Source organism: Aotus nancymaae, unplaced genomic scaffold (assembly GCF_030222135.1).
Source record: "Aotus nancymaae isolate 86718 unplaced genomic scaffold, 86718_ANA_hifiasm-v0.15.2.pri h1tg000033l, whole genome shotgun sequence".
Taxonomy (NCBI): Eukaryota; Metazoa; Chordata; class Mammalia; order Primates; family Aotidae; genus Aotus; species Aotus nancymaae.
In genome coordinates this window covers 3,771,402-3,789,508 of record NW_026988447.1, presented here as the reverse complement: position 1 = coordinate 3,789,508, position 18,107 = coordinate 3,771,402, and the positions used below count along the sequence as shown (strand labels likewise).

The 18,107-nt window shown below is 38.5% G+C and overlaps 1 protein-coding gene and 1 pseudogene across 2 annotated transcripts; both read right to left on the bottom strand.

Moving 5' to 3' along the window:
• LOC105707900 (small ribosomal subunit protein uS5m-like) overlaps positions 1 to 1,771 on the bottom strand; it is a 54,695-nt pseudogene extending 52,924 nt beyond the window's left edge.
• A 6,430-nt stretch (positions 1,772 to 8,201) lies between these two features.
• Positions 8,202 to 16,974, bottom strand: NPY1R (neuropeptide Y receptor Y1). 2 transcript variants are annotated; one of them, XM_012438977.3, is made up of 3 exons: positions 16,599 to 16,974; positions 10,084 to 10,933; positions 8,202 to 9,979 (listed from the first exon to the last, which is right to left on the bottom strand). In XM_012438977.3, the coding sequence occupies exons 2-3, from the start codon at positions 10,780 to 10,782 to the stop codon at positions 9,527 to 9,529; spliced, it is 1,152 nt and encodes a 383-aa protein (XP_012294400.2). In that variant the 5' UTR covers positions 10,783 to 10,933; positions 16,599 to 16,974; the 3' UTR covers positions 8,202 to 9,526. The 2 variants fall into 2 exon arrangements, with proteins under 2 accessions (XP_012294400.2, XP_012294401.2); XM_012438978.3 differs by lacking the exon at positions 16,599 to 16,974 and adding an exon at positions 14,975 to 15,923.
• Between the last annotated feature and the right edge of the window lie 1,133 nt (positions 16,975 to 18,107).

Sequence of the window (18,107 nt, the reverse complement as noted above, 5' to 3'; positions counted from 1 at the left end):
CACAGTTTTGCACACTGTACAGGAAGCATAGTGGCTTCTGCTTCTGAGGAAGCCTCAGGAAACTTTCACACATGGCAGGAGGCAAAGGGGAGTAAGGCACTTCTTACATGGCAAGAGCAGGACTTGGCGAACACTGCTACACACTTTTAAACAACCAGATCTTGCTATAACTCACTCACTCACTATCACAAGAATAGGACCAAGAGGATGGTGCTAAACCATTAATGAGAACTCCACCCACATAATCCAATCACCACCCCCAAGCCCCACCTCCAACACTGGGGATTACAATTAAACATGAGATTTGAGTGGAGAGACAGATTGAAACCATGTGATTCATCCCCTGGCACCTCCCAAATCTCATGTCCTTCTCACATTGTAAAATATAGTCATGCCTTCCCACACAGTTCCCCAAAGTCTTAACTCATTCTAGCATTAACCCAAAAGTCCAAAGTCCAAGGTCTCTTCTGAGACAAGGTTAGTTCCTTCCACTTATAAGCCTGTAAAGTCAAAAACAAGTTAGCTACTTCCAACATACAATGGGAGTAGAGGTATTGGATATACATTGCCATTCCAAAAGGGAGAAATCAGACAAAAGAAAGGGGCTGTAGGCCCCATGCAAGTCTGAAACCCAGAACACTCATTATATCTTGCTCTTTTTTTTTTTTTTTTTTTTTTTTTGAGATGGAGTCTCACTCTCGTTGCCCAGGCTGGAGTGCAGTGGCACAATCTCAGCTCACTGCAACCTCCGACTCCCAGGGTCAAGCAATTCTCCTGCCTCAGCCTCCTGAGTAGCTGGGACTACAGGAGCTTGCCACCATGCTTGGCTAATTTTTTTGTATTTTTACTAGAGACAGGGTTTCGTTGTATTAGCCAGGATAGTCATTAAATCTTAAAGCTCCAAAATAATCCCTTTTGACTCTGTCTCACATCTAGGGCACACTGATGCAAATAGGGTGCTCCCAAGGCCTTGGGCAGCTCTGCCCCTGTGGCTTTGCAGGATCCAGTCCTAGTGGCTACCCTCAAAGGCTGACGTTGAGTGTCTGCAGCTTTTCCAGGCACAGGGTGCAAGCTGCTGGTGGATCTACCATTCTGGGATTTGGAGAACAGTGGCCTCTTTCTCACAGCTCCACTAGGCAGTGCCCCAGTGGGAACTCTGCATAGGGGCTCCAACCCCTCATTTCCCTTCTGTACTGCCCTAGTAGAGGTTCTCCATGAGGGCTCTGCCCCTTTGGCAGGCTTCTACCTGGACATCTAGGCATTTCTATACATCCTCTGAAATCTAGGCACAGGCTTCCAGACCTCAACTCTTCTTACACTCTGTGCACCTGCAGGCTTAATGCCACATGGAAGCATCTAAGGCTTATGGTTTACATCTTCTGAAAAAGTGGCCCAAGCTGTGCAAAGGCCCCTTTGAGCCATAGCTGGAACTGGAGCAGCTGGAATGCGGGGAGCAGTGTCTAGAGGTGGCACAGGGAAGTGGGGTGCTAACCCTGGCCAACAAAACCATTCTGTCTTCGTAAGCCTCTGGGTCTGTGATGGGAGGGGCTGTTGTGAAGATCTCTGAAATGTCTTAGAGGCCTTTACCCTATTGTCTTGCATAGTAGCACCTGCCTTCCTTTTAGTTATGCAAATTTATGCAACTTGCCTCTTCTGAAAATGAGCTTTTCTTTTCTACCACATGACTAAGCTGCAAATTTTCCAAACTTTTAGGCTCTACTTTCCCTTTCAATAAAAGTTTTAGTTTCAGATCATTTATTTGCTCATGCATATGAGCTTAGGCTGTTAGAAGCAGCCAGGTTACATTGTGATTACTTTGCTGCTTAGAAATTTCTTGTGTCAGATACCCTAAATCATCATTCTTAAATTCAAAGATTCATAGATCCTAGAACAGGAGCACAAATTCTTTGCTAAAGCAAAACAAAAGTGACCTTTGTTCCAGTCCCAATAAGTTCATTCATTTCCATCAGAGACTTCCTCAGCCTGAACTTCATTATCTATGTCACTATCAGCATTTTGATCACAATTTAACAAGTCTCTATGAAGTTTCAAATTTTCCTTCATCTTCCTTTCTTCTTCTGAACCCTCCATAGTCTTCCAACCTGTTACCCAATTCCAAAGCCGCTCCCACATTTTGAGTTATCTTTATAGCAATGCCCCATTTTTCAGTACCAATTTTCTGTATTACTTTATTATTGCACTACTGTAAAGAAATATCTGATACTACAAAACTTATAAAGAAAATAGTTTAATTGGCTCACAGTTTTGCACAATGTACCAGAAGCATAGTGGCTTCGGCTTCTGGGAAGGCTTCAGGAAGCTCCTACTCATAGAAGAAGGCAAAGGGGGAGTGAGGCACTTCTTACATGGCAGGAGTGTAAGTGTGGTGAGGGGATAATGCTACATGGTTTAAAACAACCAGATCTTGCAATAACTCACTCACTCACTATCACAAAGCAGCACCAAGAGGATGGTGCTAAACCATTAATGGAACTCCACCCACACAATCCAATCACCTCTCCCCAGGCTCCCCACCTCCAACACTGGGGATTACAATTCTACATGAGATTTGGGTGAGGACAGAGATCTAACCATATCACCACCTTACAAGTCGTGTGAGTATCTTGTAATAACAAAATAATTATTTCCTCCCATCCCTTACATCATGGCTGTCATTCATTTTACTTGTATGTAAGCATACATAAGCATATATATAAAATATGTATACAGAAATATATATATATATAATCAAATAAATTTTTGCTATTATTACTTTGAGCAAACTGTTACCTGTTAGGTCAATTGGGAACACAAAAAACAAAGTTTTATTTTATTCTAACTTATTCTTTCTTTTATGTTCTTCCTTTCTTTGTGTAGATTTTAGTTTCTGACCTATTATATTTTCCTTCTCACTAAAGAACTCCTTTTAACATGTTTTTCTTAAAACAGGTCTATTTTGATTTCTGATGATGTCTCTGCCTGTGAAAGTCCTAATTTCTCATTCACTTTTAAAGGATAATTTTAAAGGGTACAAAATTCTAGCTTTTAAGATTTTAAATATTTTGCTCCACTCTGTTCCTGCTTACATGGTTTCTAAAAAGTCAGATATAATTCTTATCTTGGCTCTTTTATAGGTAAGATTTTTTTTCCTCTGGTTTCTTTCAGAATGTTTTGTTTATCTTTGATTTTCTAAAATATAAAATGAAATGCCTATATGTAGCCTTTTAAATATTTATCCTGTGTTCTCTGAGCTTCCTGGGTCTGTAGTTTGGTATCTGTTATCAATTTGAGAAATTCTTTATTGTTATTGCTTCAAATATTTCTTCTATTCTTTTCTCTCTTTCTTTTTCTTCTCGTATTCCCATTTTGCTTATGTTATATTTTTTATAGATTACCCACAGTTATTCGATATTTGTTGATTTTGAAAATCTTTTTTCTCTTTGCTTTTCTGTTAGATGTTTCCATGCCATATGTCTAAGCTCAGATACTCTTTCCTCAGCCATGTCCATTCTACCAATAAGCACGAAAAGCATTCTTCATGCCTGTTAGTGTTTTTGCTCTCTAGCATTTCTTTTTTATTCTTAGAATTTTCATCTGTCTGCTTGCATTGTCCATCTGTTCTTGCATACTAGCTACTTTATCCATCAGATCTCTTAGTGTATTAATTATAGTTGTTTCAAATGGCTGGTCTGATAGTTCCAATATCCCTACCATAGTTTAGTCTAGTTCTGATGCTTGCTGTCTCCTCAAACTGTGTTTTTTGCCTTTTAGTATGCCTTATGATTTTTTTCCTTGGTGGCTGGATAGGATATGCTGGGGAACAGACTTGTTACAAATAGGTTTTTAGTAATGTGGTGGTAAGGTACTGGGAACGGGAAAGCATTCTATACAACTAAGACTTGCCTTCAGTCTTTTAGTTAGCCTTTGACTGGGAATTTCAGAAAACTCATAGTAAGGGTTTTCTCTCTCACTAAGCAAAACAGGATGACTACAGAAGGCAGGAATTGAGTATTTCTCTTCTCCAAGGTCACTTAAGTGCTGATAAATACTAACAGCTTACATTATAGTAAAATAGTCTCTTGAGGGCAGAACTGTTAGGAAGACCAGAATGTTTTGGCCTATTTCAGAGCACTGGTTTCGTTTCTTCTCTCCCTGCCAGAAGCACATGGAATTTTCCTCCAATGTTCACTTGCATTGTCCATTGCATTGACAATTTAGTTGAACACCTAGGGGTAAAACTCACAAAAGTGTGGGGGTCTCCTTTGACTGGTTCCCCTGAGAGTTTTTAATGCTCAGACTTGTCCTATTGTAGGAACCAACCAGGTGTCCTACTCAGGCACTGGTTGGTTCCAATGGCGGTTTCTTTTTAGGGGTTCCTGCGCTGGTGAACTGTGATTTTTTATATTGGTCCGTCTCTCTAATTTGGAGGCAACAGATTTTCCTTCTGACCTCACTTTTATGAAAGATCTAAGAAGAGCTGTTGATTTTTCAGTTTGTTGAGATTTTTGCTTGTTAGGACAAAGTGACAACTTCCAAGCCCCTTGCATATGAGACCAGAAACCAAAACTTGGAATTTATTTTTGGAGTAGAGAAAATGCTCTGGGATTCGATAAGGATAATGATTAAACAACTCTGTGAATATTCTAAAAACCACTGAATTGTGTACTTGTAAAAAGTGAATGTGTGTCACTTTTTAGTATGTCAATTGTATCTCGATAATAAAATCATAGAACAGATTAGCCAGAAATACAAATAACCTTCACAATTTTCATTCCTGATGACAAACAGATGCTTGAGAAATGATATTTATGACAAAAATAGTCCTATAATAAAATATATTTGTTTTGGTTTTTAAACGCTATGTCAGAAAACACAATATAGTACTGTTAGGTGACAGGGCCATAGTGTCATTCCATCAATTATTTTGCTTCAGTATGTTTTACTGACGTCAATACAATAGTGTTGACCATTAGTCAACAATTTTAACTGATAGCCTTTTTTGTTATCTCCCACACAATATTGAAGATTTAGAAGTTAGACAGCAATGTTTGTTCTAAAACTCAATTCGTAAATGTCCGTTTTTCTAGCCTGTGGGCTGGAATACGGGACCACGTAGAGTAATACTCTAGACTCCAAAGGAAAGAAAGTCGATTGAAACTAATCAGGTTTCAAAGCTCCAGCTGTTTACTGCGAAAATGCTCCCAGAAGATGACTCAGGCATTGGCTAGAAAAATAAGGATTGTGTAAACCAAAAGGATAGAGCTTTGCAGTGATAATTTTTGGATGGAACAGATTCGTGTCTCAATTCTGCAACTGTGCCTAAACCACCATGATTAGAAATTTGTCTTAGATCTCAGTGAGTGACATTGAAAAATATCTTTATCTTTCTGAAATTATTAAGGATTAGAACAGACCAGAACCACAGGTGGGGTCATATGTGGATCCAGTATTGGAAAGATAAGAGATGCAGAGGTTGAGGCATTCAGGTAGAGGCTGGCGTGTGGGGAAGATTTTTAGTGTGTGCTGGTTAAAAACTTATTGTCGTATGAAGACTCAGGAACCAAACTGCCTGGATTTGAATCTTAGTTCTATCATTCACTAGCTGAGTGACACTGGGCAAATTATATAATCTCTCATACCTGAATTTTCTTATCTGTGAAATGAGAAAAACAAAAGTACTACTTCATAGGGTAGTTTGTGATAAGTACCACATATGTAATAGCTTTGATAAGAAATCAGAAAACGAATAGCAATAAGAATAAAATCACTGTAAAATTATATGACATATATCTGTATGTAAATATATATATATTCATAGCTACATAATATGTGGTATGTGCACACACATTTACACAAAAATATATTAATAAACAAATCATTAAAAAAACACAATTTGAGAAATCTTATTAATTGACCCTGGTAAGTCATGTTCTCATTTTCACCAGCTGTTCTCACCTGCTCACACTTAAGTCCAACATGTTGTTTGATGGACCATGGGAATAAGTAGACACAGTAAATATGGAGACTATCAAAGACTTCAAGACTCATTGAGAAACTACCTTAATTCCTGCACAATCCTTGATTACTGAAGAAAGCAGCCCTGACTGTGATGAAACACCTAGCAGTGCCCATAAACTCTGAATCGCAGTAACGACACAGCCCAGACATTTTTGGAGCTCCAATTGAAACTGCCTCTTTCCACTACTATTATTGTGTGTAGATATTTAAATTGTCAAAGTCTCTATTTGACTGTTAAAATTTGAAATTACAGTATGTACGTATATTTCCTTGAGAATTTGTGGAACAAATTTCATTATAATATATACTTATATTTTCTTAGAATTTGTAAACTAAGAGAATAAAGTTAACAATACAGAAATAAAATTAGTATGAATAATGAAATACTATTTTTAAGCAGAATCGTTTAATTCAGAAAGGGAGATAATGGGTACGTATAATCAAAATGACCATTTTCTCTCAACTCTTCTACTTCAGTTCATTCTTTCTGCAACTAAAATTGGAAAGAAGGTGGATGGCAGTGTTATGCCCTAAGATTGTAACTTGTAAAGGGAAAAGAAAGTTATTTTCCAAACTGTTATGAGTATAGTTCAGTCATTACTTTAGTAGCACTGGACAGACCTGGGTTTGATTCCTGCTCTACCTATTATTCAATGTGTGTCTCCTCCCGATATTTCAACTTGAGTTTCAGTCTCTTCTTACGTGAAGTGGCAATAACATTAGTCCTCACAGGTACTTAAGTACTTGACACAGTACTTGGCACAGGCTAGTTTAAAAATTTTAGCTATTATCAGTTTACTTAAAATTCATACAAGCCACAATATAATTATACTCTTCTACTAACTTAATAATTAACTTTCGTTCTTGGGTTTAAGAAAACCCAATGGTTCATTCCATAGTTCATGTTTTACATGGCCATTTTTTTCTTTTTGAATTCCAATGCATCTGTTGCTGACCCTAGACTCTACTAGTAGCTCATCAACATCTTTGGACAAAAGAAGAATTTGATATTTGGTTCATTGTTTATGTGAAGTTAAGGAGTTGGCAGCATACACAGCTGAATGAGAATTCTAGAAATGGCCTTTTTAGCGAATGTACTGACAAAGAAGCACTTATATATTAAGACTGTTCCCAAGTAACAATTCATTTCCATTTTACCTAGACAGAGAAAGAAAGAAATTCCCATTTGTTCCCAAAAGCAGAAAAAAAATCAAGCAATTCAAAAATTCAGGCTTGGGTAAAGAAAAATTATAATATTTTCCAATAAATATTAAAAGATAATTTTAGAATTTTTTTTTTTTTTTTGAGATGGGATCTCACTCTGTTGCCCAGGCTGGAATGCAGTGGCACTGTCACAGTTCACCACAACCTCTGCCTCCCAGGTTCAAGCAATTCTCCTGCCTCAGCCTCCTGAGGCTGAGCACCACCCCACCTGGTTAATTTTTGTATTTTTAATGGAGACAGGGTTTCGCCACATTGGCCAGCCTGGTCTCAAACTCCTGAGCTCAAGTGATCTGCCCGTCTCGGCCTCCCAAAGTGCTAAAAGCTGAGATTACAGGCATGAGCCACCGTGCCCAGCCAAATTAGTTTTTTTTGTTGTTTGTTTGTTTTTTTGGTTAACTAAAGAACATTCTTAGGCTATAATCTGATTTCATATTACCATTCAATGTAAAAAGTGTGATATTTGTTTGAGTTATAGGACTGATAATGCAAGTTTCTAAAATGTCCTTTTGTTTAGTTTAGAAAAGAAAATAATGTAATAAGAGAGAAAACATCTTCTTGGTAATGATTAACCTCGGGAGGAAGGATCCGAGAGCACTGTAGGACATACGTTCCATAGGATTATGAATGAGAAAGAAGGAAACTTGGTCATTAATTATTAATTTGTTTTAGAAATATCTTTTGAAAAAGTTTCTAAGTATTTGCACTGTGCTGTATGCACTGGGGACAGTCATGTTAAACAATTCTTGCCTTAAAGAAGTTTACAATCTAGCAAGAGAGGGAGACTGAGCCATTAATGGTTATCCTACATCAAGTTACAACCATCAATGACTACACCACAGCCATCGATGGTTGTATCACATCGGTGGTTATGTTTCAGCAGCAAGCAGATACAGGATGCTTTGGGAATATCATGGGAGGGAAATCGTGGGATGAGAAAAAATGAAACTGAAAGAGACTCCTCAGAAAAAGCAAAAACAATATTGATTTTAATAAAGCCCTTCTAAAATCAAACACATTTAATACTTTATCTGTATAATACATTGAAGTATGTCTTGTTCTTTAAAATATAGTTTCTCCAAGTGATTCTCAGGCTCAATCATGATTACAAGATACATGAAATTAGGCATATTAACATGAAACAACCATTCAGTAATCTTTACGGTGCATTATTTATAAGACACCACAAGTTACACAGTTTATACAAGTTAAAATGGGCTATATGAAGTATTCTCAGTGTTTGTGTATTTTCCCTGCTAGGTGAAGTGAATATTCTTTTAACATTGTACCTTGGTGTTACCTGCTTTGAAAGATGGATATTGAAAGTTAAAAATCAGTCACTATACAGGCACTGTTGTATGGAAAACACATTTTGTTTCTATATATTGCAAGCAGAAATGCCTTTTGAGTTACATATTTATGCCACGAAGCTTGACAAATACTGAACAGTCTGTAAAGAATGGAAAATCTCTTGACTATCGATTCAAATGAATATAATCTAACCATTTGCAGCAATACGAATTTACATTATTAAATTAATTACTCTGAAATGTTCTTGTTGTCAAGAACCAAAATAGTTTTGAAGTTAGGGAGTTGCTTTGTCTCTTCATACTTGTGGGTGCCAGAATTCCCCATAATATTTGCAGCTGAGAAATATGTACTTTTATTCATGTTTAAATTTTCATTTAAGTGACAATCAATTAGGAGCAAATTAAATCCTCCCTTAAGATGAAAAAACAAACACACACACACACACACACCAAAAACCAAAAAGAAACCTCAAACCACTTCTGAATGGCTTCAGACTCTCTTTTGGCTCCTGAATGCTGCTTTTACATACTGTTACTACTGTAGCACACTAAAATGATGCCTATCATAAAATAAGGATGGCCCAATCTATTGACCATCTAATCTAATCAAGGTGACCCAATCTAATGACAGTGTTGGATGACAAGTACTTCTGAAGTCAGTTAATAGAGATACTTTAAAGAAATTTCATTCCAATAAATACAGTATAAAAGTCTTGACATTATATTCATAAATTCACAAAATGCAATTCATAGATATCTGGTCAAATCTACTGCCAGAAGATTCCAAAGCCCACACCTTTTGTTCCAAATATAATTAGGACAACTATAACAAAAGCAGTAAAAAGCAAGACACAAAACCTTGGTCATTTTCAAATGATTTCAACCCCATTTCTTGGGAGAACAAGTAATCAAAGTATGTTGCAGGTTGTGCTTGTTTTCAAACAGATGTTATCTGGGACCACAGGCTATAAGCAGTTTCAGATTTTTTCATTATCATCATTGTTGATTTTTTTAAATGCCACTGGGCTGGCTTGCTTCAAAGAAGTCTTAGAAACATCTGTGTGCATGGTGGACATGGCTATTGTCTCATAATCATCATCCCGAGACCGGAAATCACAAAAGTTAAAGAAGAACTGCAAGTCTCTCTGGAAGTTTTTGTTCAGGAACCCATAAAATACGGGGTTGACACAAGTGGATATCATTGCTGTGAGGTGGCAGAGCAGGAATAACAGATTGTGGTTGCAGGTAGCAATGATCTGATGATTCCAATCAAACACAGTGTTAAAGATGGTAAGAGGTAGCCAGCAGACTGCAAATGCTACCACAATGGAGAGCAGCATGATATTGATTCTTTTGGTTTCACTGGACCTGTACTTATTGTCTCTCATCTTGTCCATCATGTTGTTTCTCCTTTTTAAGCGTATATATATCTATGGAGGAAAAAAAATAAGTTTAAATAGAACCACTCATTTAATGAGGAATTCTGTGTAATGAAGGTAAAAATGGAAATGATAGGGAAAAAAAGTTTTCTTACCTTGAAGTAGCAAATAAATATAAAACAAAGTGGACCAAAATACTGCAGCACCAAGAGGAGAGTGGTATAAGACAACCTATGAGAGTCTGATGGAAATTGATCAAAGCACACGTATTTGTCTTTGTACGCATCAAGTGTTACATTTTGAAAAGGCTCATCGGTCAATACTTGGTAGATCAGGAAAGGCAGAGAAGAAGCCACAGCAAGGACCCAAATCACAGCAATACCTACATAAGCATGTCTGTTATTTGGTCGCCACCCTCGAGGGTTGATTATCAGCTGATGTCGTTCCACAGCAATGAGAACCAGAGAGAAAATGGACACAGTGATTGAAACACATTGCACAAAAGGATTCAACTTACACATTGCTTCACCAAAGACCCAGTGGTCCATTAATGTGTAGACAAATGTAAAGGGGAGACACATGATGGCAACAAGCAAGTCTGAGAAGGAAAGGTTCACAATCAGGATGTTGGTAACATTTCTCATCTCTTTTTGTTTCAAGACGATTATGATCAAGGCCAGGTTTCCAGAGACACCAAGAATGATCACAGCTCCATAAGCAAGAGCTAAGGTAAATATCATGGCTAAGGGCAGATGGCAGTCACCATTTTCAAAAGCCAAAAGGTGGGCATTCTTCTCTGAGAAATTAGAGTGGACTGAATGATTTTCAACCTGGAAAAATAATGTTGAATTCATTTTGATTGGTTTGGTTGTTATAGATTATCTTAGACAAATGGACAGTATGTTTCTTCAAAGCAGGTCAACTCTTCAGCTTATTCTTATTCCCCATATTGGAATCCATTTACCAAAATTATTCTGAATTCTTCATTCCCTTGAACTGAATAATCTGTAAAGACAAAATTACCAATTGCATTACTAATTTTATTGAGGGCACTCAGAATGAATTCTGACTCATAGAACTCTTTAAAGTGAACACACTGAAATAAATAAACAAAATGTAATCTTGTAAACATCTTTCTAAAATAGCAGAAATGGTGCAAACATACTGAATAAAGAAAAATCCTGTAAAAATTTTTAATTGGACTTGCATACAGAATAAGTCTTAGTAAAACATAGTGGTCTATAAGTCAGTAAGGAATATATACGTCTTATACCCCAAGTCTTGCATAAACAGTAGTAACAGCACATTCCTAAACAATGCAAGAATTTGAATATATAAAACCCACTTAATGCACAGATTAGAACATAAGAAAAATAAACAAAGCAAAACAAAATAAATTACCTAATTCTTCCTTATGCTATACAAACGGAAGAATTCATGTCAAGGTCAAGTTGCAGCAAGAGCTCCACCGTACATACACTGGACTGCTTTTTAAGCCAGAATCAGTAGAAGTATATTCAACAAAAGATGATCAATAGAGTGCAACATCAAAAAACTTTGCCATGAATGACCATCAAGAGATTAGACAATGTTTAATCCAGAAAACACTCAGTAAGGATGGTCCAGATGTCTTCTTGCATTTTAGTGGGTAGCATGTAGAACACAGAGAATTGAGCTTAGGATGTTACATCTTATTATATGTACGAGTTAAAAGTAGGACCAAGAGGTGCACATTATTTTTTAAATCACATCATTATGTGGAACAAAAGTTTAATAAAATGGAATTAAATGCCGCAAATCTAGCAAGTGGTCCATACACAAAAGCTTATGACCACTATATGAAAGACCAATTCAGAGAGTTTTTCCATTGTGTAGGAGATTCAAACTTTAAGAGTCTATTATTTTATTACTATGTTAGAAGTCAAGGATTTCTAAGGTATTATTCATGTAAATATCTTCCCTCTCCACCAGATTATATGTGGGTCCAATACAAGGATCTAGAGTTTTGTTGTAATTTTGACTTTTCACAGCATTTTGTGATGTATTTTTCTCTTATTAACAACACAAATCACAGACTTGTAGAGAGTTTAAAGGAGTTTTAAATTATTTTAAAAACTCCTTTTTAAAAATAAGTCTGATTTTCCCTAGATTACTACATAAATATGTGAGATGTTAATTAACAGGCCATCGTGCCTGTGTTAAGAAACTGAATTGCATTCTTTTCTTTCTTAAATAAGACCAATAAAGAAAATCATGCAGACTTACTTCCACTGAAAGAAAGATAAGAAATTTAATGAACAAAAAATGCATTTGCCTTTTACATAATACCTCTAATGAACCTTTCCTTTAATATTTTTGCTTTCTAGAACATAAGGGTTTTTTAAATTATTGAACCATAATTTGGCCTTATAAAACTTAAGAAGAATAAAGTAAGGGTTGCTATAATGAATTCAGAATGAAAGTATTAAAGGATGGTAATAGAATGATTTCAGATACGAATGTTATTAGAAACCTGGCTCTCTCTTCCTCTGTGCATCCACCTGTAACAACTCCCTAATATTTATGTGATAACCACACTGTTTCTCTCAAGAATTCCAAAGGCAGAGAGAACTATCAGTGAATGTCAGAGTTTAAGAACAATCTTAAAGAAGCAATAATAACTTCAAATTATTTGTAAATCTCTTATTTTAAAATTCAAGAAAATTTAGCGTCATATTTCCTATTTAAGTTACTATAGAGATACTTAACATTACTTATTGATTATAAGTTTCCCTTCATTATTTAAAGTAAAACTAGCAAAAGAGAAGAAAGCACATTCCCTTTTATCCGTGTCACGAAGTGCCAACAGGTGAATGAGGACCCTGGTATGAGACATGAGGGATGGAACATGAAATACATTCCCCAGCCTGACACATTCAGACCTCTGCATTATACCTCTCTTCTACACTTTAATAATTCCAATGTGAATTCCCTGCTCTAGGCAGGCGAGTCTGTTCACAGTCTACCAAATATAGCTCTGCCTTTCCACCTCTGCCATTCTTCTTGCTGAGTGTTCTCTCTCTCCCACCACCAATCCAAACTCTACCCATCTTTCAAAGCACCATTTAGTACCTAGAATCTTTAATTGGTTCCTCTTATTTTTAATATAACATCTTTGAGGTAGGCATTGTGCATACTTCATAGTAACTTGCAAGTATTAGATTTAGAATAAAACTGTGTTGACTGATATAACATTCATGGTTGGAGTAGTAGGTTCTTGGGTACTAACATCAATAGCTCATTACATCAGTAGTAGGTTCATTAATCCTAACATCAATAGCTCAATTGCATCATAGTCCTTGGACATGCAAAATGCATGTTAATTACAACAGCCATTCTAGGTCATGTATATAGGGGATATGTTACAATTTGTGTAAAAAAATTATTTCTGAAAGAACATTTATTTATTCAACAAATGTTAATTAAACATTTATTTTGTGTTAGGCATGATTTTACTGGAGAGAATGTGACCTTTTCACTGAGTTTCTAGTTTTATGGGCAGAGAAAGACAGGAAAAAAATTAGTAAAAGATAAAGATATAGCATGCTAGATAATAATAGTGTTATAAAGAAAAACAAAGAAGGAAGAGGGGCTCGGGGACCAGGCAAGGTGGCTCACGTCTGTAATCCCAGCATTTAGGGAGGTTGAGGCGGATGACCTGAAGTCAAAAGTTTGAGACCAGCCTGGCCAACATGGTAAAACTTTGTCTCGACTAAAAATACAAAAATTAACCAGGTGGGGTGGAGTAGTCCCAGCTACTTGGGAGGCTGTGGCAGGAGAATAGCTTGAATCTGGGAGGCAGAGGTTTCAGTGAGCCAACATGAGGCCACAGCCCTCCAGCCTGGGTGACCCAGTGAGACCAAAAAAAAAAAAAAAAAAAAAAAAAAAGAAAGAAAGAAAAAGAGAGAGAGAAAAAAAGAGGAGCTGGGATTCTGGGATTTTCGGGAGCTGCAATTTATTACTTTACTAAAATATTGCCTCTGACTATCTAAGAAGAAGAAATATAAGTTAAGACCTGAGAGGAGTGGTGAGTAGGGAAGCCACACACGTATCTCAGGGTTTGCATCCCATATGGAAAGAACAAGAATCTTTAAGGCTTCAGTGTAACTGGTGTACTAAGTAATAATGAGAAGTAGATAAATAAGGGAGAGACCCTTAGGAAATTAATTGGGAAGTCTAAAGAGAGAGGGTACAGACCGTGTAGCCCTTTTTTTTTTTTTTCTTTAAACAATCTTTGCTTTTAATCCTGAGAGAGCTGGGGAACCTCTGGAGAGTCTCTGGGAAAGGTGTGAAGTTATATGACTGTTGTTTTAAAATTACTATTCTAGCTGCTGTTTTCAACACATTTAAGGAAAGAGAAGAAGTGGTGAGATTCATTAGGAAGGTAGTGCCCTAATTTTAGTGAGAAATAATGGGGGCAGAGACCAAGATGAATGCCACGGAGAGAAAGAAACATAGAAATATTCTATCCACTGACTGATTTTGGCAAATATGAATACATATAGGAATTCATGCAGACATTAAATTATTGCAAGTACAGGCTACAATATAGCTTTCTTACAGATGAGTTCAGGTAACATACTGAAGCTCTAGTCTGATGCCTTTGAAATTGTATTTAATAGGCATGCCCAGTGAGGAATGCTTTTTCTTACTAGGTAGAAGTTAACTTAGCTATAGAGAAAATGAAAACTTTATTTTTTTTAAGGTGTTTTCAAGCCTGTTTTACTAAGTGCACATTTGGTAGTTATTTCAGTGTGTAAACCAATTCTGCATTAAATAAAATGTGTATTTTCAGTTTACCCTAGAATAATTTCAAGAAAGAATAACTGTCACAAAATAACGATACTAAGAATTTTATCTTTGCAAAAGAAAATAATTTTATATTTACTATTCTAATATAATGTGTAAAATAAGCTATGCAGCTACAGAAACTACAAAAATTAACGACTGTTAAATCCCACTATAGCTGCCATGTGAATCTAGAGACAAAACAGAGACATTACATACATCACCAGCTGGCAAATTAGCCCCCTTGCAGAGGGAAATTTCCTCTTCTTTCTTTCCAATTAGAATGCTGGTCTTTCACTGCTTTCTCTTCGCAGTGCTGTTACTACTTGAAAATACAGTTCCCTGATCGTAACCTGCCGCAGATAATTTTTTTTTCCAAATACTCAGGATTGGCTGTTCATCTCACTTGTGTTGGAAAAGAAATGTCAGCCTTGTTACATACAGCCTCCCAAAGTTACTGCTACCTTATCTAAATGAGTTACATAATTCTCTGCTCCTTCCTAGCAGGGGAGGGCTTGTTCAACAGACTGCTGCCTTAAGACAATAAAGACCAATAAAGCATTAGTCACTGAAGAGCACAGTCTTTAGTCCTGGGTGAGGAACTCGGTCCGGTTAGCTTTCTGCTCCTTCGCTTGCTTCGCCAGAGAGCCGGTCCAGGGTCTTAGGACTCACAGCTACTGCTGTTTTGTTCCAAGACCTGGCGGACAAGCTCCACATGTCCCCGCCTGTGTGTGCCATCCCGCCAGTCATGCTTTCTCATAGGATGAGGGGTGTGGGAAGCAATGCGTGCTCTAGTGTGTGTGTGTGTGTGTATGTGTGTGTGTGGGTGTGTACATGGAAACACACTCTCTTTTGCTCCTCTCCCCTAGGTTTTTCCTGTGCTCCAGGAACACACACACACTTATCAGAAAACCTTCCTACCAGTGATAAGAGACTGGCAAAACAGAAAAAGATAGAAACAACCAAAAACGAGCAGATCCCAAACACAAAGTCAATTCTCTCTCTTTGGCCCAACCTCAGACCTTAAAACATTCGCATCTCTCCAGTCTACCCGGGAACCAACGGGACACCCTGTCAAGCCATCTCCACCTCCTGTCCATTCCCAATCTCCTAATCCAGCCATGCTCCAACTTTTCTAAAAGAAAGAGCTAAGGAGTTCCAAGATTAGAACTCCGATGATTAAAAGCTTCGGGTGTCTACAGGGCTCAGCGTCACACTCGAAGCGCCCAGCAGTGAGGAGCGCGGCTGCACCGCAGCCGAGACGCGCGGAACCCGCAAGTGGGGATGGGCGTGCGCGCTGGGGTCCGCGCCGGGGGCCACTCGCACCTCCACCGGCTCCCAGCCCGACACCTGCCCCGGGACCCGGGCGGCGGCGGGCGACGCGTCTAGCCCACCCTTCTCCGACTCATCCCAGCCGGTTACTCCGCGAAAACTCCGGTGCGGCCAGAGCCGGCGCCTCCCGCCAGCTCCACACAGGCGGAAGATGAGCGGGTGCGGGATAGACGAACTCGCGCACCTTCCCAGCCCCTCGGCCTTTTAAAGAGAACCTGGGTAGAGGAAAACTTGGGTCCCCATCCAGAAATTCCCAGGGAGCAGGCGGTGGGAAAGCCGGACTCCGCGTAGCGCACCGTCTCCGTTCCCCCGCATCGGCCCCGCGCCCTCCTTCGGCAGGAGCCCGCGAGCGGTCCGCTGATGGGGAGCGACCTGCGACCTGCCAGCGCGGGAGACCCCACCTCGGTCCCCCAGAGCCAGTGTCGGACACTCGCATCGTTTTTCTTCCCCTCTCATCCTTCAATGAGAGATTTCGCAAAAGTCTCTGGAAAGGAATAAAGTCTCAACTTACCTTCTTTGGAATTCGTCTTTTTCGCTCCTGCTTATTAAAGAGGGAAGGGTGGGAATGGAACGGAGCAGAGAGGGGAAAGATCCGCTGGTATTTCTCCTGCTCAGATCCTAAAGATTGATGAAGCTAGGAAGAGACGCCCCCTTAAAGCCGAACTCCACCTCAACCCGGGATCACGTGACGGCGCCCCGCGAGTAGCGCCTGAAGCTCCCCCCGCCCCACAAACACCTCACAAAGGTGACACCTCGGAGAAGCGTTGCCTGGGAATTCTGGAAAGAACAGCAATCCGACAGCAGCCACGCATTGTTCGACACAGAAGCCCCGCGCTGTGGAAAGGAAGCCCGAGTCCCCACGGTCCCTGACTCCGGGGAAGGCAGGGCAGTTTCCCAAGCCTTGAAAAAGTCGGTCTCACTGGGCTTTTCTTTGTTGGCAGGTCAGTGCCATCTTGTGGCCGAAGTCAGACCCGGCTGGAGAGCTCCGGCGCCAGCCCAAACCAGGAATCCAAGGGCTCGCTATTTACTAAGGAAACAGAAAACAAGAAATTCGCCACAATAATGGCACTAATACGTTTTTTTGTTTTCGTTTGTGACGCTCAAATAACTCTCATGCCAGTGCCGAGAATTTGCTTTCCTCAATTTATAAGTGAACAAAGAAAAGACTTTTAAAAAGTCAAAGCAGTCAATCTCAGATGAGGCAGTCTGGCCTTTTGGCCCTCCTTTCTTTGGCCCACTGAGAAAAAACATCGAGTCAGATTTGTTCCCAGCGCCTAGCTGCTTTTTAGTTTTTTTAGAGGAGAGCCATGAACCGAATATTTCACTGGTGGTCGAAAAGAGTCAATGCAGTTTCCTTGGTGATTAACCTACTACAGTACCGAACATTATGAAGAAAAAATAGAATGTACACAGAGTACGTTGAAGGCGGCCAACCCCATCATGGTGCCCGATGATTCAGGCCAATGACTGACACATGGATCTTAGAGGTTTTACCTGATTCTATTCTAGTTTCAAAAGTCAAAGTTGTACACACACATACACACACACACACACACAAATGATGTAGACGATGGACTGATGCAGATAAGTAGAACTTCTTCCAAATAAAAGTGTTGAAAATAAGAAGTCTTTCTAATAAAGATACAGGGCACTGCCCAGATAATTCATAAAGTTTTCATTACAAAACAATTCTAATGGCAATCTTTCTTCTAATTAAAACAAAAACAAAATTCCAAGATATATGGACTCACCTGAAACTTTATACTGTTAAAAAACGTTTTCTTTTTCTGATTGTTATGCTGAATAATCATAAAGTTCAATATAAGCTCACTTATTTATATAGATGGTGATAAACACAACCTCTGGATGTTTTTCCAAGAAAGCTTTCAAAAACATGTGTCACGAGACATACTTTTATATAGCTGGAAAGGGATTATAACCAAGAATTAAAATGTCATGATTATGTGATGATTGTACTATTACTGTATAAGATATAAGCATACATATAAAAATCTCTAAT

Bases quoted from the DNA above. Each gene is read 5' to 3' on its own strand.
- NPY1R (XM_012438977.3), bottom strand. From the start codon at position 10,782: ATGAATTCAACATTATTTTTCCAGGTTGAAAATCATTCAGTCCACTCT. The intron at 9,980-10,083 runs GTAAGAAAACTT...TTTCCTCCATAG, and splicing joins TATTTATTTGCTACTTCAAG to ATATATATACGCTTAAAAAG.